The 27,197-nt window shown below is 43.9% G+C and overlaps 1 protein-coding gene across 1 annotated transcript; it reads left to right on the forward strand.

Annotated features, from left to right (window-relative positions):
* On the forward strand, window positions 1–14,832 carry LOC146200011 (kelch-like protein 10). The gene is made up of 8 exons (XM_084592837.1): window positions 1–173; window positions 833–1,123; window positions 6,483–6,764; window positions 7,193–7,385; window positions 9,039–9,208; window positions 10,045–10,153; window positions 11,910–12,242; window positions 14,434–14,832. Exons 1-8 carry the CDS (start codon window positions 1–3, stop codon window positions 14,713–14,715), a joined length of 1,833 nt encoding a protein of 610 aa, XP_084448963.1. The 3' UTR covers window positions 14,716–14,832.
* Window positions 14,833–27,197: the final 12,365 nt, after the last annotated feature.

The raw sequence follows: 27,197 nt of genomic DNA on the forward strand, positions 1-27,197 counted from the left end.
ATGACGGGCATGTGCGGTGATGGGCCCGATGAGACGCTCAGCCCGGAGACGCTGGAGGCCCTGTGGGAACTGCGCGGCGCGGGACTGCTATGCGACGGCATTCTCAAGACATCGGACGGTGGCGAATTTCCAGTGCACAGGCCCGTTATGGCCAGTTGCAGCGAGTACTTCAGGTTAGCCAGAGCGCACTCGCCAACGAATTTGTTGCAATTAGCCCGCACGTCAAAGTGGCCGTTCTTACGGCTGCGCGGAATGAATAATTCGTTCAGATGTCGCCTTGTAGTCCTTGCTTTGCCCTGGTACCGTATTTTATGGCGATCATGTTTGCGCGCGCTTGTACCGAGTGAAACTAACTTAACGGGAACGCCTTACCACGTCCTTATATGGATGGATACATTTTATTGTCATTCTTTCTGAATACTTGCTGTGGTTAGCGCTACGTTGCCGGACGAATTAAAGCGCTCCGTGTAATGATCTTCGTGCAGCGGCTCGCACGGGCATCGTGACTATACAGTGTGATGGCTCCTACATATTGTGACAGCACACAAGCGTCTTTATACAGTTGCAGTATGCCGTTTACGTGAACTTCTATCTGACCTTAATGAGACAGGGAGAAGTGTACTCTTGTAAGATAGAAACCGTGGGCAAAATTTCCTGCAGCTTAAGTAATTAAAGTCGAAGGGCCGAGCTCAGCTTTCAGAAAACGAAGGGTTCTCGAAGTCGTGGTGAACGAGAACTTGGCGCATGTGTCTGTTACATGCACGTGAGATACTTCTGGTTGGCCATGCATTTGATCTGCACGTTCATATGTTCGTCATTGCATGATATACAGGGCGCTGTTCGGAAGTCCTCTGAACAAGGTCGCGCGAACAGAAGTTTTGGTACCTGGGGTGTCCAAAGCAACTATGTCCATTATCGTGGAGTTTGCGTACAAGAGGGTCACATGGGTTGGTTACGACAACGTAGAGAGCCTGCTGGAGGCGGCTGACTACCTCTGCGTCATGGGCATGGTTAAAGACTGCTGCGACTTCCTACTCTCCATCATGTCTCCCGAGAACTGCATCTCCATCCACAACGTGGCCAAGCTCTACAATTGCTTCGACCTCACATCTAAGGCCTACAAGTGAGGGGAAGCTTCAAATTCCGGTCTCTAGGTTTTGTAAGCTGAAATATCTCAGAACGTTGTCGTTGTGACTGGAGGAAAGAGGAAAAGAAAGTGTGCGGGCGCGCCAACTGGCAAAACTGAGTGAGAAGAGAGAAAAAGGAAAAAAAAAAGAAAGAGGCGCGTCATAACAGCCGTCGTTCGCCACAGTAGCGGCGGCGAGTACAATGACGGCATGCACAACAGGTACAGATAATCTGGTGGCAAGGAGCCTCCGCCGTAAAGGGCAAATGCCCTTGTTTTCCAGCCTTGGAGGGCTGCTAGCAGCCACCCACCTCCGCCTCCTCGGCCCGTTGTGCATCCGTATGTGTCTACTAATGGAACCTGGCATTAGCGCTCAGTTGAGTTCATTGCCGTAGCCTTCGTGGAAAAGCTTTATTAGACCATGCTCTCTTGGGATTCCGCCTCGCTGAATCCGAATGACGTGAGCTGCGTCTTACTGACCTTGAGTCAAGACGAATACCCCGCCTTCATTTCCTTGAAAACCAGCTGAAAGAAAGGATATATTTTCCCAGAAAAACCAGCTTAATGTAAAAATACGTTCCCTGCCGCGGGGGCGCAGTGGTTAAGATGGCCGGCTACTGAGCGGGTTGCCTGTGTTCAAACCCGACAATTGGCGGCTGCACTTCGCTAAAGGCGAAACGGAGAGGCGTTCATGTGCTCTCCGATGTCAGCGCACGTTTAACATCCCCAGCTATCAAAATTACTCCCAGGCCCTCTACTATGCCATCTATTTTTTTCTTTCCACCTTCCTTCCTTCCTTCCTTCCTTCCTTCCTTCCTTCCTTCCTTCCTTCCTTCCTTCCTTCCTTCCTTCCTTCCTTCCTTCCTTCCTTCCTTCCTTCCTTCCTTCCTTCCTTCCTTCCTTTTTTCCTTCCTTCCTTCCTTCCTTTTTTCCTTCCTTTTTTCCTTCCTTCCTTCCTTCCTTCCTTCCTTCCTTCCTTCCTTCCTTCCTTCCTTCCTTCCTTCCTTCCTTCCTTCCTTCCTTCCTTCCTTCCTTCCTTCCTTCCTTCCTTCCTTCCTTCCTTCCTTCCTTCCTTCCTTCCTTCCTTCCTTCCTTCCTTCCTTCCTTCCTTCCTTCCTTCCTTCCTTCCTTCCTTCCTTCCTTCCTTCCTTCCTTCCTTCCTTCCTTCCTTCCTTCCTTCCTTCCTTCCTTCCTTCCTTCCTTCCTTCCTTCCTTCCTTCCTTCCTTCCTTCCTTCCTTCCTTCCTTCCTTCCTTCCTTCCTTCCTTCCTTCCTTCCTTCCTTCCTTCCTTCCTTCCTTCCTTCCTTCCTTCCTTCCTTCCTTCCTTCCTTCCTTCCTTCCTTCCTTCCTTCCTTCCTTTATGGCGCGGTTGAGGTTCCCGCAAAAAAATGCGACAGATGCTGCGCTTTTCCATTCCTGTATTACCAAATAAATTATACAACAATGCGGAATTAAAAGGCGGGGTGCTACGAAATAATTTCGACCACCTAGGGGTCTTTACTTCGAATTTGGACAGCACGGGCACCTTTGCGTTTCACTTCCGTCAAAACGCGTCAGTTGCGGTTGGATTGGATCCCGAGAACTCCAGTTCATTAGAGGAGGGTTAAACGGCTGAACCACCTCGGCGGTCTGCAAAACTATACTTAGAACAGCTTTCGCTCATATAACGAGGTTGAAGTCGTGCTGAAACGTCGTGTATTTTTTAAATCATTAAGTGCCACTTATTTCCTTGTGCCGTGCTCTCAACAGCTAAAACAAAATCCCATGGCAGTCCCTAACGATAATAACTAGTGAGCAATACGTACAGGGTGAATGCGAAAATTTCCTTGGTATGCACTGCTGTGTCCGTTTTCTATGCACAAGGAAAACAGCAGCAGGAAAACTAATTTTTCGGTTCTGCTACTTTGAAGGAAGGGTCTTTTGGGCATGATGCGGTAATCTGGTCGAATAAAATCGGGATATTCTTGCCAAGTAGAGCATCAGCTTCTTGTGCAAGAGGCCCATAGGTCGAAACCCCTTCTCGTGCAATTCTCCGTTGGATAAAAAAAATCTCGTTTCGATGGAACTGCACATCCAGGCTTGGGTAGCGGCATGATTCTGGGGACTGCGGTCGAGAACGCACTCTGGCTCCCATCAGAACAAGCTTTCAATTTTCATGTGTTATAATCGTTCACTGGCTCTAGAAAGGCCGCCCTTAGGAACAAAAACTACACACAATGCTACAAACGTATCGAGTGAGATCTAGCAGGGAATTGCGATAAACTTGCGGGTATAAACAGTGATAAACAAGAAGACAAATAGAGCATATACAGTGCTAAAGGACGAACACGTACTGTGCTATGGTGGCCTAGAGAATGGACGGAAATTGGTTGTGAGATTTCTGGTGAATAGGGATATAACTTGGAACTTAGGAGAAATACGTTGCATTAAAGAGAGAGTGGCAGATATCACAATTAAACCTTTTGAGAGGCAAAAATTGAAGGCAATACAGACTACAGTACAGGCGTATACATTGAGCCTCGGTGACCAACTAGTCTTCCATGAAGGCATGGCAACGCAATGCGTGACGTAAAGACACAATATACTGTACTATTTGGCGACTTTAATGCCAGGGTAGACAGGAAGCTGGCTGTAGACTAGGCAGCAGATGAGCAAGGCATTGGTTATAGGAATGGCAGGCGAGGTATCAGTAGAATTTATCAGAGGAAATCACAGATACCTCCTTCTGAAGCAGAGAACCGGACGTGGAAGACTCCGGATAGCGACAGAAAAAGGGGGAATTGACTTTTTATTTCACGCTCTGCAGGAGTTTAGACCTGAATAATGAGTTAGCAGCAAAGGGAAATAGAAGAATGCAGGATCTCGTTTAGAATAAATATTCGACCTTAACCGGAGCCGAAAACCAAAGTACTGAGCTAGTAAAGGTAAATCTGAGAGATATCGTTAAGGAATGCGAAAAACAAGGCTGTAGAATTAGAGAGGATTAGGGAAGAAAGATCTTATTAAGAAGTTTCAAAGCATGAAAGTTTCTTATTCAATAGGCAGAATAGGACTGGAAGAACGAGTTGTGCTTTTATTCAATAAAAATCGGCATAAAGAGGTATACTATGGACAGAATCGAATATGTTCTAAAAACTAAGATAACATGAAAGCGGTCAAAAGGAAATTAGCCATGCGCAAAATGAGATGTGTGTGTTTAACACAAGGAATACAATGTCGTTACTTATATGGATATGATAGCTAATGCACCTGATGTGTTGTAGGCTTATCTATACATTAGCCGACAGAATCAGGGTGGTAAGAAAGACAATAGTGAACATCAATAATACATTCCGCTGCTGATGAAGGGGTGAAGAAAGCAATATACTATGCAAAGAGTGAAAACATCCATAAGGATCAGAAAACAATAAATCTCATTGAAGAATGCTCGGGAGATTGTGTTAAAGTGGCCGCCGTGTAGACGCTATATGCCTCATGAAATCGAGCGTAATGTAATTTTAATCTATGAGAAGGAGGGTGTGAAGGGCTTGATAAATACAGTCCGATAAGCTTAACGTCCATCACAATACAAGATATATACAGAGGTAATCGCTTATATAATCAAGAAAACGTCACAACTTCAATCAAATGACCAAGCAGTTTTTCGTATAGGCAGCTCGATAGGAAACGATATTCACAATTACTCAAGGAAAAAAAATGCTGAGAATATAAACAATCCCCCATATGGTCCCTACAGATTACAGGAAAACATTTGACTAAGTCAAAACGCCCGCAGGTATGAAAAATCACTGAGGTGAGAAAAAGAGCCATTAGTAGAGAAACTGGAGGGTACCTATAGTGGCAGCACGGCCATCATAGTTCTCTAAAGGAAAGCAATAAAAGCCCAATTAACAATGGTGCTAGGTAAAGAGAGATGCGATCTCTTGTTTACAGGACGTATTAAAAGACATTGAAAGAGAACAGTAAGGGATAATGCTGCCCGGAGAATATCTTAATAATCTGCGACTCACTGGCATTGCTTTGATAAGTAGATCCAGGGAGGAACTGCGAAGCATGATTAATGACTTAAGGAAGCGAGGTATGACGTTGGGTTTACAAATTACTATGCAGGAAACTAAAGTAATGCGCAACAGGGCTCGAAGGAAACGGGAGTTAACGATAGGCTTTTAGGCACTGAAAGAGGTAAGGGATTACATTTCGTTAAGGCATGCAGTTACTGAAGGTCTGAGCTATGAGCTTGAAAGAACTTTCAGGTTGAGAAGTTGGTGGGAGGCATTTAGCGTGTACTATAAGGTCACGTTCGGTAGTTTATCAGTACTCTTCATGAGAGCAGTACATAATAGCAGTATCCTACCGGTACGAACTTGTGTGTCAGAAACATGGTGGCTTAGAAAAAGGATTCAGCGTAAACTGAGATTCGCAAAGGAAAGTAGTAGGCATAACACCGAGGGGCAAAAATCGAGCAAAGTGCGTGTGGAAGCAAGTGAGAGGTGGTGGTACTCAAGCCGAAATTAGGAGCAAACGGGGCAGATCATGTAATAAGAAGGCGACATAACCAATGGTTGCTAATGGTAATGGAATTGATTCTATGAGAGATGAGCGTTTCAGTAGTCGATAAGGTTATCAAAAAGTTTGTGGTGATAAGAAGCAGGACGGGGTTTACGGGAGATATATGCGAAAAGGCCTTTGCTCTATAGTGGCTCTTAAGGAGATGATCGTATGATCGTGAATGATGATGTATTAGAAGCAGTACAAATTTTTTGCATATGGCGTTATTTGAACGCAATCTAAACATTTCTTGGGCAAGAATTTCATTCAGATGCGTTAGATACGTAATAGTGACATAATACGCGCCAGACGGTTGCAAAATAATACCTGTATTTGAGTTAGGTTGCCTAACTAGTCAGTCTGTGGCAATTTGCAAACTGTTCTGAAACATTTACAAAGTGATATGCATATGCTCTTTAACGAAACCATGCTGTGTTCAATAACACCCTAACGTTCCTACTGCGGTACTCAATGAAGTTGAGCATATTTCACGCCAAACGTCATGTAAACGAGAATGCCTCATGCCTCAGGTAATGCAGAGGCACCATGCAGTGCCTCAGTGGGTGTGGCTGTTCTTGTAAGGGCCATATGGAACCATAAGAGATCGCTGCTAGGTAACGGACAGAGCAATTATATCATTTGCAAATTGTCTTTTTTTGGTTCAAACTAAACTGAGTAGATGAATAATTTCTTTTGACCGGATGTGAGGTAGCAGAACACGGTACAAAATTTTAAGCAGCTCTGATTTTGGGTAACGCAGGATAGTTTCTGAATATTTGCTGTGACCGTTTTGGTTGCCACATCGCAGCTACCTGATGCAGCATTTCATCGAGGTGTCAAAACGAAGCGAAGAGCTGCTCAACTTGGACATCGACGAAGTGGAGGCCATCCTCTCCGACGAGAACCTGAATGTCATTAAGGAGGAGACAGTGTGGAAAGCGGTTGTACGCTGGATCGAGCATGACTCCGTAAACCGGCAGCAACACATCGCACGGCTGCTGCGTTGCGTGCGAACCGGACTGGTGGACACCAATTTCTTCGTTGAGAAGATCAAGTCGCACAAGTTCGTCTCCGACAACGAGTCTTGTCGGTGGGTTTGATGCAGTAGCCACATCATTACTCAGCGTGTTGTGGTAGGGATACAAGAGTTGTATTCGAGCTAGGTTTCGAAGAATCTCAACGCTGCAATCACTGCAGCTGCTGTCTGTACCTTTGAGTTTAGGCTGTTCGAGCACACCATAATCACCTATCCATGTGTGGACTGTGTGTAATACACTTAAGAAGTCGCTGGTAAGAAAAAAAATATTTGACACACATTTCAATGTACTAGCTCTTCTTCAGGTAAAATGTATGTGCACCTGTAAAACATTCCTGATGCAGTAAATAAAATAATGTACGCTTTTCTGAAGCTTTTACTGATGAAAAAAAGTTTTCTGGGCCAAAAAATGCGATCCAAAGCACCGATTTGCTTTAATAAAGTTAAGTTCATAGTAAAGACACGGTGTTTCTCACGCGCAGGCCGTTGGTTATCGACACGTTGAGATTCCTCTACGACCTCGATGTGGTAGTCCACAACGACGAGGTGCCAACGCCCATGTTCGCCCGACCACGAATTCCCCACGAAGTGATGTTCGTCATCGGGGGTTGGATGGCTGGGGGACCCACGGCCTACATAGAGAGCTACGATACCAAGGCGGACCGCTGGATAAAGGCCTGTGCATATAGCGTATTTGAAGGGAAAACAATTCATGAGCAAGAATTTTATTTCGCTGCATTGTATACGTTAATACCAACATAGTAGTCGGCAAACCGCTGCGAAAGTGAGCAAGTATTTACAACCAAAGCCGCCTCTGCGCAGTTTTTATCTCGTCATGCAATGGTAGAATGTTTGATCAGTGATGACAGCAAGAATTCACTTAGGGTCTAGGGCGTAACATTTTCTTGCCCACCTTTATGCCTTGTTACTGTCGGTAAACTGAAAATTGTTAAAAGAATGTAATTGCGCATGCGTGTTGAACAATCTTCCTTAACTGGTAGTTCCCAAAATACCCTAAACAACTGTGATACCTTGAACTAAATATTCGTGAATATAAAGTGGCCAACGGTTTGCAAAGAAATATTTATATCGTCTCTAGAACTGGTCTAAAGTATAACTATTTAGTGGTGTTTTTATCAGCTCCTGGTCCATTAAGTCATTGTTAGAGCACTACAGCTTCAGTTGCTGTGGTGCTGAGGTTACAAAGTTCAGGGATCATACCGCGGAAGTATTCCCGAAGTGGATATATCTTCTTCGTTCTACGTAGACTGGCAGTAGCCCCAAATGCGGTGTGAAGATAGCGCGGCGACAGCTTTTCTTTCTTTTCTTTTACGTCGCATCGACTGAAGCTGCACTTACCGTTACATCAGTGTTTAAGTTTTAAGTTGTCTGGTCAAGAACAGACAAAAGTGGTTCCGCTTTGCTTAAATTAAATGTAAGCTTATACGCAACAAACGAATAAAGACTACTCTGGCGTTTGTTGTTCCTTCGAAGCATGAATTCGCACGCTCGTTTAGGTCGTGCTTGTATGCTACGTTTATTCAGTAGACGTTTCTGCACCTCGCTTACGAGGTTACTTGCAGTTGCTTGCTACGTTTAGGGCTTCGTGAACCATGAGCGCCACAGAGTGCCAGCAGTAAAGAAGTTGCCGACTCAAGCACGACATGCGAAAACTATGCTACACTAATTTCGAAAATGGCGACGCTCAACCCGTTTGAAGCTAGTTAAAGAGCTTAAGCTCTGTATGCATGGTTTACTCGTAGACAGTTCAGGCTTCTCGTCATCCACGGCTAGCGAGAGGAAGCGAGCCGCAGTTAAGCACCAAATATACCCTTCTGCCGTGAGAACACCGGTATAAGCCAGTGGCGAAGCGGAGAAGCGCACGGCGTAGCTGGTGGTCACATGAATGCAAGGCTGACGTCACTCGCGGTTCGGTTGGTGGCTAGCCGAAGGAGCCAGCGCGTGGATGGTTTGGTTGATTTGTGGGGATTAACGTCCCAAAGCGACTCAGGCTATGAGAGACGCCGTAGTGGAGGACTCCGGAAATTTCGACCACCTGGGGTTCTGTAACGCGCATTGTCATCGCACAGCACACGGGCGTCTTGCTTTGGTTTCCACCGAAAAGCGGCCGCCGAGGCTGGGATTCGATCCCGCATCCTTGAGGTTAGTAGTCGAGCGCCGTAATCAGTGCGCCACCCCGTAAGGGCAGCCAGCGCGTAGAGCAGCTATCGCTGTGCAGCACCTAGCTTGCGCATATGAATAAATATCCCCGGATAATGGCAACAGTGGAGCTACGCTCTGATAGGTGCTTGCCCTCTTTGTGCACAGGTGGAGAGTGTGGACCCCGAGGGTCCCCGGGCGTACCACAAGTGCGTGTCCATCGGCAACGAGATCTACGTGATCGGTGGCTTCAACGGAGAGGACTACTTCAGCAGTGTTCGATGCTTCAACGCGCACACCAAGAAGTGGCGCTCCGTCACGCCTATGCACGTTAAAAGGTACGCGGTTGCACGGCGGTGCACTCTTGTTGTGGTAGGAACTAATTGTATCCTAAATTCTGGGAGAACAAAAAGTTTTTTCAGTATATTCTCGAAGTTATGTTTTGTCCATTATTTGGCAGTTGGTTGTGCAACAGCAGACACGCTTGAGCGCGCGCGCACGCACACACACACACACACACACACACACACACACACACACACACACACACACACACACACACACACACACACACACACACACACACACACACACACACACACACACACACACACACACACACACACACACACACACACACACACACACACACACACACACACACACACACACACACACACACACACACACACACACACACACACACACACACACACACACACACACACACACACACACACACACACACACACACACACACACACACACACACACACACACACACACACACACACACACACACACACACACACACACACACACACACACACACACACACACACACACACACACACACACACACACACACACACACACACACACACACACACTGAAAATACCGTTTATATAAAAGTACACTATGCAGCATATAGTGATACCGTTTTCAGGGTTAGGAGACGTCAGTCAACTAGCACTTATCGCCGTATAATCTCTAGCCAAGATACGACGACTCCGTTACACTTTGCACATTCGGGGATGCTTTATCCTAGCTCGATATTAGCACCCCGGGAGTACCTTCGTCGTACAGATGCTGAGACCGCTTGCTGCGTGCTGCTCACAAAGCGAGACTACACTTCGGGTGTGCTTTTAAGCATTATTGGCCTACCTTCTACAGGTGCTACGTCAGCGTGGCCGCGCTAAATGACATCATCTACGCCTTGGGCGGTTACGATGGCCGGCACAGACAGAACACTGCCGAGAAGTTCGATCACCGTACCAACCAGGTGAGGGAACCACAGAGTATGAAATACCTATTATTGCCAATTCATTTTTAATCAAACCTCACTTAGTTGCAGATGCTCTAAATTCAATTTCTTACTTTTCGAGTTATTTCATCGCTTCATCACATCACAAAAACGTGATGAATCAGGTGCGAAAAAAAAAGGAAGAATAAGCCTTTCTGATTGTTTATTGTAGTGTTATTAACTTTTTGGTTTGTGCGCCCGTGATTTTGTTTTCTTGTAGGCGTACACAAGAGTCTACAATTAATAGGCTGTCTCAATTTCTCTCAATAGCATCCCGTTCGTGTAATATGGAACGTACAAGCGCTGATTTAAGTAAACAGAACATGCTTTTCTGCCGAAATTCCAATCACGGCTTCTCTTTCGGACATCTACAAATAATACTTGTCCAGGAGGCAGTGTATGTGGAGGGCCAACCTGCCTCTACATACCGTAGCTGTCAAAATAAACTAGGCGACATTTTATAAATGTATTAAAATGAACTACCATTAAGCTGTCGGCGTTTGATTGTTGTGCTGTTTTCATACTTATTGCACGCGCACGTATGTGTGAGATACATGATTTGGTTTCTCACAGGCTCTAGAAATCTGGACAAACGCTCTTTACATGGAGCTACCACGAAGAAGGCTTACTAGTGCTGCAGTAGTAATTGAAGAAAAAAGTTTGATCTGCAGCTACCGCATCGCACTAACGCTCACAACATCCGCTGCAATTTCCAGTATTTGATAAGCCACATGAATTATCTGTGGTCGTTAAGAGTCAGTGCATGCTTCAGAGTTAATTTATAACGCAGAAAACGCAGCGGGCAAGCATGAAAACTTATTGCTATAAATATGTTCCCGCAAATCCCATACCTAAATATTCAATAAAGACCCTTTTCCGGGAACAAAATTTTGAGCGTAATATTTCCGCGTTGCTTAGCACCGTGATAATAATCAATGTATCCGCAGATCCTCGTTTGTATGTCTGTGATTTTTTCTAATAAATTTCAAAGCCAGGCTCTATATTTTTTCGGCGTATTTACTTATTTGTTGCGAGCGCATAATAAACTGCAGAAACGAAAGTTCAGTACTAATCGGAAGCTGAAGGCTGCTTCTATATATACATTGATAAAACATATTTTGCTATTTCCTACTTTCTTTACAATTATCTGAGAACGCACACAATAAGTTTTACATAGAAAGTCATAATTAGTTAATGTGATCGCCGGAGAAACTTCAGATGCATAATTTAGCCATGCGTCAAAAGATAAAACAAATTTTATCAATGTGTTCATAAAGATGTGTCTATCATAATATTGCACAATTGTCTTATAGTTATTAAAATAGGAACAAAGGAAAACAATACACCATTGTTTTCTATGGCAGTTTTAGCTACTCGTCCGTCAAGAGCTTAGAACTAACTATAGAGGTAATGTTTGTTGTGCAGCGGAAGTATAGACCATTTGCATGAAGGTAAACTTAGCATTATCCCAAAATACTGTAATAATATCCCATAGTTACCGCACGAGTAAAAGGTGGTCTAGAATGGTGGCCCAACATTCGACAGTTTTCTAAAAATTCCGATGCAAACATGTCTTCGCTACACACTGGTGGAGATGAGGCCCTAAGGGATGACACCGATAAAGAAGAACTTGTTTGGAGCGGAAAAATATTTTCACCTGGTTCGCTTTTTCTTCAAGCAGGTCTTTTTCTGGGGACTAACAAGCAATAACCTGCCGGCGTGTCTTCACTTGCAGTGGACAATGATCGCGCCTATGAACATGCAACGCAGTGACGCGTGCGCCACAACGCACGACAACTACGTGTACGTGACGGGGGGCTTCAGCGGCAACGAGTGCCTGAGTTCTGCCGAGCGCTACGACCCGACCACCGACCAGTGGACAGCCATCCAGGCGATGAGGTTCCGGCGTAGCGGGGTCGGGTGCATCGGCTTCCGCAACTACGTCTATGCCATCGGTGGCTTCAATGGCACGACGAGGCTGGCGTCGGCTGAGAAGTACAATCCGGAAACCAACATGTGGACCACGCTACCCAACATGTACACACCCAGGAGCAACTTCGCCGTGGCCGTGAGTAGCTGTGGCTCTCAAGTCTTCGCTGATCGGTACGGACAACTGTGGTAGCTGTGAATAGTTATCAGAGAATCACAAGCGCGAAGATACATATAAATACAAAAATAAAACAGCATCAAAGCATGCGTCATAAACGGAGGTCATCGTTCAATTTTGAAGTGCTATTGATCTATTGTGGAAGGGGAGACTGTAGCTGCTAGTTTGGCCCAGATGCAGGCTGCAGTTAATTGTCAGCGTGAAATGAAACGTGAATAGAAACCTGCAACTAAAGCACGGGCATGGAGAATTAGAAACCATATAGAATGATAACAGGTAGGTTCCATTAAAACTACCGTGTTCCCGCTGATGAAGTTAAAATTAAGGGGACTATTATCCCTTTCTTTCAGATAAAATATCTTTTCTTGCATCTCCCTCTAGAGTATTTGCGTTTAATTCTACACTGGCAGTACTTGCGATATCTCTAACTGACAGCCCGGAGTGACTGAGACGAAAGTCAATCCTTCATTTAGGATACATAGAAAATTCAGTAACAGTTGCATGTATTCCGACATCCAAGACTGTGTTTCGAGAAAATGCATTGCTGCTTTAGAGAAGGCTACAGAGGGGTAAATACTCCATTTGAAGTGCAGCTAATTATAAGGGTCAATTACTACCCGAGAACAGTAATTGAATAATTAAAGAGCGTAATCGATCACTATTGCGTTACTTTTCTTCTAACTAGCACAAATTCGATCAGTCTGCAATAAACTGGTGCGGCTTGCTTGAAAATGTTTTACACGTTCATTTTCAAGAGTTGTTGCAGGTTCCTTCAAACTACTTCCCAGAAGCTTTGCCGAGTTTACTTGAAACCACCCAACTATTATGGTGAAGCTACAATGACAAAAAACAGCCCCTTTTTGCGCATCAAAATAAAGTTTCTGCATACAATGTTTAGTTCTCATCTAAAACATACAATATTTTCAATATTTCTAATTAGGGATTTACTTATAACGCGGATGCCAACAAAAACAAAAAAGGCAAGAAAAAAAAACACTTTTTATTACACTGAATCAGCTAGGCACAACGTATTCCTAGAAGCATTCATATATGTTGACAGCAACAACAATAGCGATGATTGCGGAGAGCTCAACAGGCCAGGCAGCCATGCGCACAGTGGTGAAGCCCAAACTTTCGATGCCGTCATCTCACTACGGACTCTTCGCCCTTGAAGTATATTTTTTGAAAATATATACGTGATTACCGGTAATAAATTACAAAGATAATTAAGTTACCAGACGCGTTACTGTTTCAAGAAGCAATCCGCTTATACTAAACTACACAAAAATGCATTTATTTACAAGTAATTGATTACGTACAGCTTCGAATAACCGCACGCGGCGAAAAAGATTTTCTTTTGGTCTTTGTAATAATGATGTCTATTCGACTTCGGTAGGTCAGATAAACGAGAAACAGAGAGCTCATGTTCGTACCACGTAGGTAATATCGGGCTGGTAGGCCAATGTGCAAATATTGACACTTTAAATATTGCTGCATATCTAGAGTGAAGACACCGGTATCTACCGTGCCGTTCCATGCTACATAACACCCATGCTACGTAACGCCGATGCTCCATAATACGTGGTAAACTCGTCTATGGCTTGCCGCGCTGTATATGAAGAAAGCAAAGGAAGCAAAAAAAAAAAAAAGGCGTACCGGACCGTTCAAGTGTTTGCTCTGAAAGTGACAAGAACCGTCGATTCACGCTTTTAACAACCCCATCGCAGCTCTTATCAGCACAAACGAGGATAGGGAAGGGGGGGGGGGGGGGGGGGGACAACGATGAGATTCCAAGAGGTGCGAAATAAAGCTGTGAAATGCCTGTTATTAAATTCGGCTCAGTCGAGAGGGGGGGGGGGGGGCGTTATCATCATCTTGCTCGTGCGCACACGTCGGCCCAATAACGAAAAGGATTCCTAGTTCGGAATTTAGATTCATTGCGAGCCTTCTAAAGATTCTCCGGGGCTCATTCAGTGTTCGGCAAAACATTTTGAACGCGACAAAAAACCGACTTTCAGTGACGCGTAAGCGATAATTGCCTCTCTTTTCCCACTAAAACGATCCTCTTGAATTAATAGATGCTTTAAGCCGAAGTTGTGTGGTTAGTCAGGCTTAATATCGATTTTCCATACTCCAATGTTATCCTGCGCAGATAATTGACAACCTTGTGTTCGCCATCGGTGGCTTCAACGGCGAGAGCACGACCAACTTGGCCGAGTGCTACGATCCCGCCACAGACCAGTGGTACGAAGCCACCGATATGAATGAGTCCCGATCGGCCCTTGCCGCCTGCGTCATTTCCGGGCTACCAAACATCCGCGACTACGTGCATCAACGCCGCGACAACCTGATGGAGGAGAAACGTCAGAAGATGCTAGACATCCTCAAGCATCGGTCGCGGCACCTGGGTCGTGATAACGACAAGAACTCGTAGAAATTCGCCACTCGCGAAGTGTTCCAGGCCGTGCTTCTTGCTGTTCAGATTTAGCAGCCAGATTTGGCAGCCGATGCTTGCCGGCCGAGCGACACCCGTTTGATTACTGCACATTCGAGCATAATTATTTATAATTTGTGAGTGAGACTTCGTCGGAGAGGCGCGAACACTGGCGCTGAGGTTAGACGAAGAATAGCGCTTACGCAGATGCGAAGCGAACGAAATTTATACGTGCTGTAATTTGATTACGCGACAAACTTGAATCACAGTTCAGTGATTGGTTTGCGATGCGATGCTTATAATGGGACCTCATTTCAGTGTTAAATTCTAACCATTATGTTGTCAACTGATCGGTAGGTATTGTAAAACTGGTACACAGAAAACAATACAAAAATGCTTACTCCACGCGCATTTGTCGATTCATCTGATCTGTTTTAGATGCGAACAGTTAAGGCTCTTATAATAGCTCAATTAATTTTATGCTGAACTGTTAGGTGAAGATAAACTGCCTGCGCCTTTTCGAAAATTTCGTACAGCAGAGAAGTTTCATAGAGAAACAAACAGCAGCCGCAAACAGCAGTGTCCTTGTTTTGTTCAGGGTACATCATTCTAAGAGTGCTTGTGTTGTCCTCATCTTTGTCCACATGGATTCCGCAGTTACCACAATGCTTTGGCATTCACTGAGTAGGTGTTCGGTCGTTCAGCGGCGAACTTCCTAGACAAGGCTCTTTATCAGCGCCGGTTAGTACAGTAACAGAAAAAATACAGCAATCTACCTGAGTTGAGAGTGTTTTAGAATATTTTATTCAGATATGTTTATCGCAATGTAATTTTAGCTTCAACCTAGTGTGCATTCCCGGCGTGGTTACAATGAGGAACTGCACCCGATGGGCTGGAGATAGTCCGTCAATCACCTCACCCCTTCTACACGCCCACTCCCCTCCCCTACTTCCCTCTACATCTTTACTTCCAGTACACGGCGTTTACACGTGGTCCGGAGTACACGTGCTTATCCTATATCGTACCGCAAGTGAATGTGTAAAGTAACATATAAAATCCCTACTTAGAGAGTGAATTTCCTTGGTAAGATGAGGACAGGCAGAATGACGGACGTTTCAATTTTTCTTTGTTTACAAAGGAGTACTGTAATAAAACAGCAGCGTATTGCCAAACAGCAGTATTGCCAATATTTTTTCTTACTGAACAACAAGCGCTTAACTATGTGACCTAAAAAGTGAACTGATATCCGTAGAAATGAGTGGAAAGAAACTAATCGCCACCTTATCCAATGTCCAATATGTTGGTTGGTTGGTTGGTTTGGTTTGGTTGGCTTGGTTTGGTTTGGTTGGTTTGGGTTGGTTTAGTTGGGTTGGGTTGGTTTGGGTTGGTTGTGTTGTGTTGTGTTGGGTTGGTTTGGTTTGGTCTGGTTTGGTTGTTTTGATTTGGTTTGGTTTGGGTGGTTTGGTTTGGTTGGTTGGTTTGTGGGGTTTAACGTCCCAAAGCGACTCAGACTATGAGAGACGCCGTAGTGGAGGACTCCGGAAATTTCGACCACCTAGGGTTCTTTAACGTGCACTGACATCGCACAATACACGGGCGGAACTGCTTGTTCTGAAAATGTATGATTGATAGATGGCAATCAAACTGCAGAATAGCGCAAGGCGATTTCAACATTCCAAACAATGAAATGACGCTTCCTGGAATGCCCATGAGCAAACAAGAAGCAATGCAAACATTTATAAATATTTAGTAGTTTTTCGCTTCGCTAATCAGAGACAAACGCAGAAACATTGTTTAGTAGTGCAAAGGTTTGATTCGTTTAGCTTTGCGACATCTTGTTATCTGTTTAGTTAATATTTGACAGGTGCTTGTCTTTGATCAGAACGTTACCAGCTGCACCGTGGTCTTCAGCAAGTGCTTTGCGCCTAGAACGTTGTGTGAACATTAAAGATGGGTTTCATTGTGTAGTTTGAGGCATGACTAGGCATGTAAAGAATGCGCTGCAGTTCGAACTTCGTTTTGTGATTAAAATCTTTGCAAAGAACGAGAGTAGAGCTAGTCATATGCGTTTAATTATGGTTGCTCTTTATGACAGTGATGTACATTTATGAGACAGGATAATATGCTGGGCGAAGCAGTTTAAACGGAGTAATAATTATCCACGTTTAGGGCGGCCTGCCGAAGCATCTTCGGAGGGACTGTTACCTAAAGTTGACGCCGTGAACTTGCAAGACCGCAGGAGTTTCTCAGTTTAAATACCTATTATCGGCAGGTATTAGTATTGTTGAAGGCTCAGCATAATTATTGGTGACTGTCGTCATCACACCACACGCCACACAACACGCCACACCGCGCTATACCGCCAAGCAATTTCCGCCGATCTCCTTGAACCGCAGAACACGGGAAAATACGCAAACGCTCGAGATGATGCGCTCACGCGCCGATGCCACAGATGTGAGTGCTTATTGAGGCACCAGCCAAACTGAACCTTGTTTCAAGCTGTTTCTGTCATTCGCATACATATATTCGGGATAATCACAGCGAAATGGCTCTGCGGTAAAATAAAATGTCACCGAGTTATGAGTGTGCAGACCTTGTCCTCTTCTCTGTTGAGTACATGTTGCTTTCAGGTGCCCCCATTATCTGGGTATTTCGAAAGTGTGATATTGGATGAATAGTTTTAAAAGATAGTGTGTTTCAGATATAAACTCAATCTCCATTCTTGTTGAAAAATGTTGGGACACCTAAAGGCCAACTCTGACGCTTTTTCTACTCCCTAAGATTCTATTTTGCTGAAATTTTAACAGTGCGTTCTTCGCTGCTGTACGGACGTTTTTGCTAAATTTTCTAGTGAGTAGGGTTTTCGATACAGTATCAACGAAGTTTAAATTGTCTCATTTTGTGGCTTCACTTGGAGAAACTTTGGCGGGTAGTCTTGCATTCGTGGCGTCACTGGACTCAAGGACGTTCATGCTGCTCTATTTTTTCAGAGGGACAAATTTTGATCTTGCTTCCATTTATTTCAGACAAATAATGAGGTAAGCGGTCGCTAACAGTCGCCAGTAGAGCCCAACAAAGTGGACATCGGAGGTTTTGGAACAGAATCTGTGACCACATTGGTTGATCTGTCCTGACGACATCGCTTGGTTGGAACGCATTTTCCATTTAGATTACCTGGTTCTTTCTATGTTTAAGCGGTTCTAATCCGTCTTGAATAAGAAATACACCGTTTTCTGTAGCTTAAAAAGGGAACTCTTAAGAATGTGCTTCGATTATGAACTCATATATTAAAAACAAAAAATAAAAACAAGAGTCGGCCTTTAAGTTTCACTTTCAAGGAATGACGTGGATGCATTAATGGATTCAGTCTGATGCTCCACCTGCGGATTTTAGTTCGTGTACATATTCTTTGCTAGTTGGACTAATCACTATTTTCTTAATTTGCCCTCATATCACACATCAGTGAGAAACAGTCTTCAGTAAAAACATTATTTTCTAGACCAACCCGACACAAACATAAACCTCCGCTTTAGCCAAGCTGTACGAAGTTGCCTGCGAGGCGTATAGAGAAATCAATCTCTATCTCATCCACTAATTCTAAAGTCAAGCCTGCCAGCCACGTCATGTTATTTGGTCTTGTGACGTCATTAAGCCCACTGTCCAATCAGTGCCCAGCCATTTCGTTTGCCAACTGAGAGAGTTCCAGAGGTATGCTCATGAGGTTTGGCCTCCATAGCGGAGTACGGTGAAGCCAGATTTTGTGCACAACAGGCCATTTAACGCTTCTATAAGGCTCTTGTGCAGTGTCATCTCAATGGTATGTGTTAACACCACACTCATCTAAAGAAAGTTTACAACAGAATAGTCTGCTCATTTTTTTTTCGCAACTCTAACACAATCAGGTATTGCCTCACTCTCCACTTGGTGTTTTTTAATGAGGATAGTAGCGAGCTGTATAGGCTTACTTCGAAAATAATAGCGTCACATATTCTGCATTTTTTGCTTGAACCTTGAGACCTACCTTCATTGCCAGGAACATTCTTTTCCGATACACCAGTATAAAAAAGAACTCTGGGTTAAGTGCAAGAAACCAAATATCTATAAAGAATGGTTCCTACCTGAAGATACTGACTGACTATGATACGTTTGTACTGCTTATGTTATCTGCTTCACTTCGCACACATATATACAGAGTGGGATGTTTGAGAAATGATTTTATCCACGGTAGTTTCATGCTATGCAACTGGCGGCTAGGAAAAAAATCTTTCCTGGACTGTGGAAAATTGCTAATCCCAGCCCAGACATAGAATAATTGCACGCGTGCTCGGGCACAAGTAACGTGAAAGGGGACATCAAATAATATGGTGCCGGAAAGAATAGCTCTGACAGCGTCAAGGAAAATGTAATGTCCATAGACTCGCCGCTTCATCTCAAATCTTTCAACGGTGAATGAACGTGAGTTTTTCATTCGAGCTGAATGATTGGAACGATGAGTTAATAGTCAAGGGCAGAGTGAAGAGGCGAAGCAACCACCGTTGATCAAAAGAGAAGAGAAATGATCTTCAAATCTCCGAAAACATGCGTTCCTTCTGGGATTAATTTGTTTCGAACGAGGATTTCACAGGCCGGCTAGGCACGGAGGAGCACGCTTGAAAAGAAGCACTGGCCGTCATAACGGCCACTTATTTGACAACGCGGAGCGGTTTCTTGTTGCTGGAATCAGGAATTTGGTTTTTGTTAGCGTAACCTGGTCATTGCAGGGGAAGGTTTTGAAGATTGATGTATCATGGATTGCAGTACAATTATACTGCACGTCATACAAGGCCCGTCCAAGCAATCAGAAAATGCGATTATAAACGTTCCTATATTGTACTTGAGAACCTCGATGGAAGGCTTGACAGCTGCAAGTGGGAATTTTCAATGGAGCGCAGTTGAGCCATCTTTACGCAGTTGCAAAAAAAAAAAATGTCAGACAGCGAATCCTAAGAAAAATGAGATGTAGTGATTTATTTCAGCCTCCGCTAGGAAGAGTACCGAAGTTTTTCTTTTTTCTGATGCAAGGAGGATATCAAGCAAGCGCTGTTTTCCGTCACTTTCATAATAAAGGGTAATTTGTATTGCTTCAGCTTTTTAATGAACTATAATGTGTGATTAGGCCGTAATCATATGTGCCGAAATGTCCGTATTGTTTACGACAAATTTGGTTGACATAGATCGAATAACTGCGAGGGCCCTTACGTATTAAATTTTGTTAGTTACTACACCTCTGGTTGTACTTCAAACAAGAAGAGTAAACTAAGAGATATTATTTGAAAAGGCCTGATCAGAACCGCCCAGCTCATACTTACATTAGTAATGTATGATAATATAAAAAAGGTGCACAGCATCTTAAAAAGGCTTTTTATATAGTCTGTGATCTATATTTGTCAAATTATTGAAATGGAGAGTGAGTTTCTCAGGTCACGGCCGGTCTCCAGGGAGAGCGCACGCTCTTTCTTACGGCCTTCTCAATCGCCGCGGGAACAATGGGAACGTTTCTCCTTGAGTTGCGCTCTCCGCCGCCACAAGGGCCGCGACCTGCTCACTGTTCACTCCGCGTCTGCTTCAGCGGCGGCGGGTGGCTTTTGCATGGTATCGAGCTGTCGCTCGCGGGTTTTGTGGTGAGTGCAGCCCCGAAATTAAAGAACACAAAACGTAGGTGCTGCAGCGGCATGTCGTCAACGTACCACACGTGAACGGATATAAAAAACACTGTCGTTCAGCAAACGCTCGACAAGCATGGCTTACATTGCGGCATGGTAACTACTTTTGTAAACTTTTATCCGAATTTTTCCCAAGCCTGTACAAGAATAGGAACAAAAAAACAAAGCTGAATGAGCAGTGATCACATCCAAGCTTCTTCAAGGCTAACATTACAGCAACTCGTCTGCAACAGCAAAACCGTCTTTCAGCGCTAGATGCGGAACCATTCATGTAGTACCGAAGATGAAAACAATTTCATAAAAATGTAATGTAAATTGCAAAATGCTTGCATGATATAATTTATTAGTATAACAGTCAAAGTAAACGTTGTAGTGTTGAGTTTTAGATGTTATTACAATTCATATATTAGCCAATGTGTGGTATTATAAACATTATTTTTAATTTTGCAAATAAACATTGTTTTAATGAAATTTTTACATGATGTTAAGCTTGTTAATAAAACAATAAAAAATGATTTGTTATTCATGACACCACTTGTGCTCGAAGTGGTAAAAAGAGGCCAATAAATGATGAAGGGGATACTCGATGCAGTGACTTACAAATGAATTCACCTGCTATATCGAATATATGCAAGAAACTTCTAAAGCGTTAAAGAAGGACACTCTCACTGAAGACTCATTTCAAGCCTTATATAGCGATCCATTGAGGCTCTCTTCGGGAAAGTAAGGTTAATGTGCGGAAGGGAATGACATATATGCTAGATGCGAGGGCCGTAACAGCTAACGGCACACGACTACATTGTCAAGACGGACATTTCATCTGAGAGCAAAATCAAGGCACTGAAGGAAGTGATGGCATCTCCTACCATCCCATTTCCCACTGTCACATATTCCGGTTTACCTTACGTCGCTGGATATATCGTTTAGTTACTCAACTTCGGGTGTGACGCTTGCGCTATTCTTGAAACTAGCGAAAGAAGCAGCCCCATGTAGTACGCTCTTCTACGAGGACAATATTCTAATGAACTACATTATCCGAAACCAGAGCTTGTTGCCCTATTGGACAAGCTTTTTTTTTTTTTTTTTGAAAAATCTGCCGTGCACCTACTACACACAAATGTTCTAGAAGTACTTAAGATCCCGATTCAGTCAGCATTTCAGAATTCAACACTGAGTTTCCCGAAAGGAATTGACAACAGCTATGTTATTAGGTCCGCTTCTTTGATATTTGAAAAATTTCTCAGAATTCTTCTTGTTAATTAATTATACTAGGAAAGTGACAGAGAAGACCGAGAGGCCAACTCCTTATGTGCAAAAGCCGTGCAGGAAGATTTTGAGACTGAATTTTCTAGACGCAGGTCGCACTTCGATATTTTGATGAATTGATGAATATATAGTGCAATGTGTAACTTTGAAGGTCAAATTTTATTGTGGTTTGCCGCTCTTTTCGATTATGCTTAATTGTTTATGCCAATTTCCTTGATTAAAAGTAGTCGCGAGACTACATATACATCTTCGGTCTTTCAACCGACTGATATGTTTTGAATGAAGCATGAACAGTCCACTCCACTAGACAAGTGAAATTTTTACTATATGAGTAAATTTTTGTTCTTTACTCTGAATCTGAGACGCGCCATGCATGAATTTTTGCCGGTGCCTCTTCTGATCTAAACGAAAACGGTAGCGGTTGACAGAATCTCCGCCCAAATGTTCACCATGCACTCACGTCAGGTCGCGCTACATCTGCTTAAAACATTCAAAGGCACATTGCATACCCTGGTAAATTTAGTTTTATACAAAACTTTAGGGTAAAAAATGTACCCGAAGCTTCATTTGACCGTGCACGGCCGCACTGACGAAGGAGCGCGCGCGTGAGCGGATTGTTGACTGTATTTTATTCCTCGTACACGATAAATGTTCGATGTTGATTACGGACTTTGTATAAACCATAAGGTGCGAAATGTCAGGACCTGCCAGTTGCAACTGACGCGGGCGAAGCTAAAAGCGAGCGCGCGTTTCCCTAGCGCGTGAACGGCTGTAGCGGAGGGGCAGCAGTGGGGCGGTGGCGACCCCACCGAGGCGCGGCGGGCGGTGGAAACAGACCCCATTGGAGAGGCCGTAAGAGAAGAGAAGTGCTCTCTCCCTCGAGACCGGCCGTGCTCAGGTATTTTGAGGTTATGACGAGTAGAATCTCCTGTTCCTTGGACTGCATGGAAATGACTGAATAGTTTTTGTCTTCCCCGCAGTCACCTATATGCCACTGAAACTTGGTGGCTAAAGGAAAGCCTTGAAACAAAATTAACCACAGTGCTGTAAGGTATGAAAACAAAAAATCACCAGAACGCACCTAGCTTATCGGTTAAGTCGCAGAAGTTAGCAAGAACAATTTGGTAAAAACAATTCGCCTAAATAAATTAGACGTGCAAGAGCATGGTTTAATTCGGTTTAGCTTTTGGTCAGTACTGTCTTTTTTTTTTTTTTTTTTGGTGCAAGTATCGATTTGGGTACTCTATAAGATATACACACATAATAGGAAATTGTTGATGTTTAATCTCTCCCGCTCCAACTCAACCCACCGGGCACGGTGCGCTTCGTTCTCCGAGACAGTAGAAGGACCCGGCTCACTCGCCATCCTGGCGTGGTCTGAAATGCCGTAGCAATTACGCGGTGAGCCTATGCAGGCCATCACGGCGCGCAGCAGGATTTTATTTTGTTTCCTGTTATTTTAGTTTTTATTCAATTCTTTTATCCCGAAAATTATTAGGGATTATTATTTCATTAGTAGCTGTTACTAGTTACCACTATCATTTATCATTTTTACATACTGTACTAAGGCTTTCATTAGTAATTGGTTTATAGGAACGGAAAGGCGCATCATCTGTCGCGCACATCCTGAAGGCCCGGTTCGACCTCATGAAATAGTGGTTGTCACTAAAACTGCTTTGTAATCCCTGAAGGACTTTCGATATTACAACAACGTCGAAGAGGTGGTCTGTCGCAAAGACGAAGCCCACGCGGGGAGCCGGTTCAGAAGCCGGTGCACGTGAATAATCGGCATGAGCCATCACTGCAGAATGTGCCTGATCAATGGTTTCATCTTCGTGTAACGAAGTGTGCATGGTCTTAATAACACAGAAAACAAGTAGTTCCTACCCCTCTTGCCGAATTTATTAACCAGGCCGTAGCTTAGTTAAGAGCAAAGTCCTAATTTTCAGCTTCAGTTTGCATGAAACGTTTGCAAAGATGTTGTGAATTGCTTCTTTGTGGCATATCTCTTCGTTGTAATAGCTTTTATGCTGGCCGTTTTGATGTGAGATGCTGACGAATTCTCTTATCTTTACCATTATTTTGTCTTTCTGTCTGGACAGTGCGATCTGTGGCTTTTGATGCACTTCAGCCCCGTGAAGGCTCAGGGAATACCTCGTGGAATGGTTCATTCCGTAAAAGAAAGGTAAATAATTGAGATGTTTGAGATATCGGGAACCGGAAACATTAAATGCATAAGCATAGCTTTCATACAGTGAAATATATGACGTTAAAAAAGAAGCTAGGAAAGCGCACACTTGTGGGATTAATTTTTTGCATAATAGATGCAAATGCAATGAGTTCGCTTCAATGCAGCGTGGGCACAAATTGTATTAATATAGTCTCTTTTCTTAATAAACCGAAATCGCCAAAGCGTTCTTGCTTTAGTGCGTAGCTCTACTGTTCGTACTGCAACTCCCAAGGTCATTCACTAGCGCCTTTGACCTTGAGCCGTTGGAGCGGGCCTAGCGCGAGCGTTCCTGCCCGCACCACTGCCCGCTTCTGGGTCTTCCTCGTCCGCTGCTCTACCCGCGCCCAGAGAGCGATCGTGCCGACCGTGGGTGGGCACGAAGGCTCTCTGATGTAATACCCATTGACTATAGGCAGACAGCGAACAGCTACGCCGGAACATCGTTGCTCAGTCTCGCTATGAACCAGGTGCGTGCCAGTCCGAGTTCGCCAACGCTTCGACGCAGGCGTCAGGCAGAGCCTGATCATCCAGCCGATATAGCTGGCCGAGAAGCAACAGCTAAGAGAAAGCGTGATCGGCAGAGAGCGACGAAGGAGTGAGAAGCTCGCATAGAGAAGAAACGTCAGTAAGTCTTTGTAGCAGTGCTTAACAAAGCGTACTCTCGGATAGCTATAGTTTAACCAGGATAAGCCTCCGTAACTTTTTAAGTTCGTTTTGTGTCGAATTACTAGTGTTCGTGCGTTACGTTCATCGGAATCCGGGTATCGCTATGCAGCGAGTGCTGCTTATATATCCCAGCTTAACGAAACGCATCTGCGTAACGGTCAAGCAATGCTCCTCGCGACTGAGCGTGGCTTCAGGTGAGCAGGGCTTAACGTCACGAAGTGACTCAGGTTGTGAGAGACGCAGTGAGAACAGGAGCTCACCTTTACTTTGCATAAATTTACAGCTTTAGAAGTGGTACAAATTTTCTACTATCCGACTGAGAAGCGGAACACGCAGCCTGGTTACTTTTGGCAAAGAGCTAGACTTTCATCTATGTCAGATGGTCCTTCACATAACGACTAACGTAAATGAGCACTTGTGATATAAGAGAAACAATAATTGCGAAATGTATCGTTAAGTTTCAAATTTATTTCCAAAGTGTGTGGCAAAGCGCATGTGCTAAAACAAGAATCCGCAAAGGGTGACTGCAGACAGGAGTCGTTAACGTAACGACGTACCCTTCTTAAAAGTACAGCTGAGGTATCTTCCCTTCCAATTTTTTGTTTTAAATCCATTTAGTTCGCTTAGTACGTAATGGAGCAGCAGGCCTGCTTAAATGCAGATAGTGCAGCCGCATATTGCATCCATTTAACCCTTTAACCTCCACCAGTGGTACCGCTCACTTTACACAGCAGAGTGCCCACACTGTGGAGAAATAGTTGCGGCTTTTCACTTGGTGTGGGCATGCCAATTAAATCCCTTTAATCATAAACTTCCTAAGCCCAATTTGGAGCAGTAAGAGGCCATTCTGCCTCCCACTGCTCCACCAAAGATTGCGCATTCTAGACAGCGCGTAGTCGCGAAATGGCGGTTTTTATCCATCACGAAGAGAGTTGGTGCTCAGTTGCATTTAAGATTGATAAGCTGGCTCAATTTGCTTTTCGTTGAGTTTTTGTTGAATTGTTTTTTACCCTGCAGAGTTCAGTAATGAAGGATTCTTTCACACTCCTGCACTTATAGATTGATCTTTCGATCACTGCCAACACGCAACTACTATCATGATAGACTGGAGTCTTTCTCTGCTTTACTGTTACCTCTCGGGTTTCCTAGCCATGAAAGGGTGGCTGAATTACTGGGTGTCTCAGGGAACGAGTGAAAGAATTCCTGAAGCTAGTAAGTTCAAAAAGTAAAAAAAAAAAATCGTAAGCAAACTGATGCGCGCGGCGGACACAACTTGCTGAAAACTTCTTTAATTAAACAAATAATCAACTGAAATCCATTTATTTATCGCGCCACACTTTCGAAGTCATGAACAAGACGGTGCCGCATCAGCTTTTAAAGCGAGGAAAAACTCGTTTTCTAAAGTCCTGCAGCCTGAGGCAATTCGACTATTTTTCCGCACGAAACCGAAACTCAGCGCTATAGACGCGCAGTAAGCTCGACGTAGATATCTTGTTCAGTGATGACGCGTGCGATGGCTACGGCGCAAAATTCGAACTGCCTGCTCTACTATGACTCGTCATTCGCTTCATTTCGCTCCGCTGCCTTCACAAATGGCGACCACGCGCGCACTTGGCAATCACTGCCATTTCTTTACCCAAGCTGCGAAGAAATGTACGTGAAGTAGAGCAATACACTTGCTGTTCGAACTCAGCGCCGTAGTGATTGCATACGTCATCATCGGACGTGGCGTTTACACAGAAGGGCTATTTTTTTTTTACTCTACACCAGCTACACCGGTGTAGCATATCTCCAATACCTCCAATGGTATATTGCTACGCTAGTGAACCTGGTGTAGGCAAAAGAAATGGCCCTAGAGTTGCCTGCCTGTATCTAGCGCGCTGTTTCGGTTTTGTACGAAAAAAAAAAAAAATATGCGTCAGATTTTCTTGCGTTTCAGTGCTTTATAAAACGCGTTCTTCTTTGTTTCAAAATCTGATGTGGCTTTATGTTATCCGGGATCCGAGCTCCCCATCGGGACTAACCACACGGACGCAATAATTAGAGGTTAGCGATTGAAATTCTTTGATTAGGTTTATAATTAAAATAGTTGTTACATTGTGTCCTCCGTGCCTGAACGTTTGTTTCTGGAAATACTATTTTTTTCCTATTTTGAACACAACTGTCTTTAGGAATTCTTCAAAGTGTTCGTAGAAACACCCTACACAACTCCTGCCCTTTGGCTTCGTACACAAAAGAGTAATTGATCGATGTGAGCGTGAATAAATAGAATAAAAATTTCAAGAACTAAACCACTGTAGTCAAATACTGCTATTCTAAATTTTTGCGAAATTAACAAGGTAAACGTTACCTTAATATAGATATCTGAAACTATAGACCAGCATTAAGTAGTGAACTCGTTCACTGTTTTTTATTTACTGCCAAAATATCGCGCTCGTAAAAACTGGAGGAGAAGTAGCCTTATGGGTGATCAACTACTCGTCACCGTTATGCAGTTATAATCTTCATTTCACTAGTTAACTTTCTTGGAGAGCTGATAGTACCTCCTAATGTGCTGCGTTTTTTGCTGCTGCACTATAGCTGATGCGCGCAAGCACTTGATATTGTTCCCCATGAAG

The sequence above is a fragment of the Amblyomma maculatum genome, chromosome 2 (genome assembly GCF_055883805.1).
Source record: "Amblyomma maculatum isolate TAMU_Amacu chromosome 2, ASM5588380v1, whole genome shotgun sequence".
In the NCBI taxonomy this organism is placed as follows: domain Eukaryota; kingdom Metazoa; phylum Arthropoda; class Arachnida; order Ixodida; family Ixodidae; genus Amblyomma; species Amblyomma maculatum.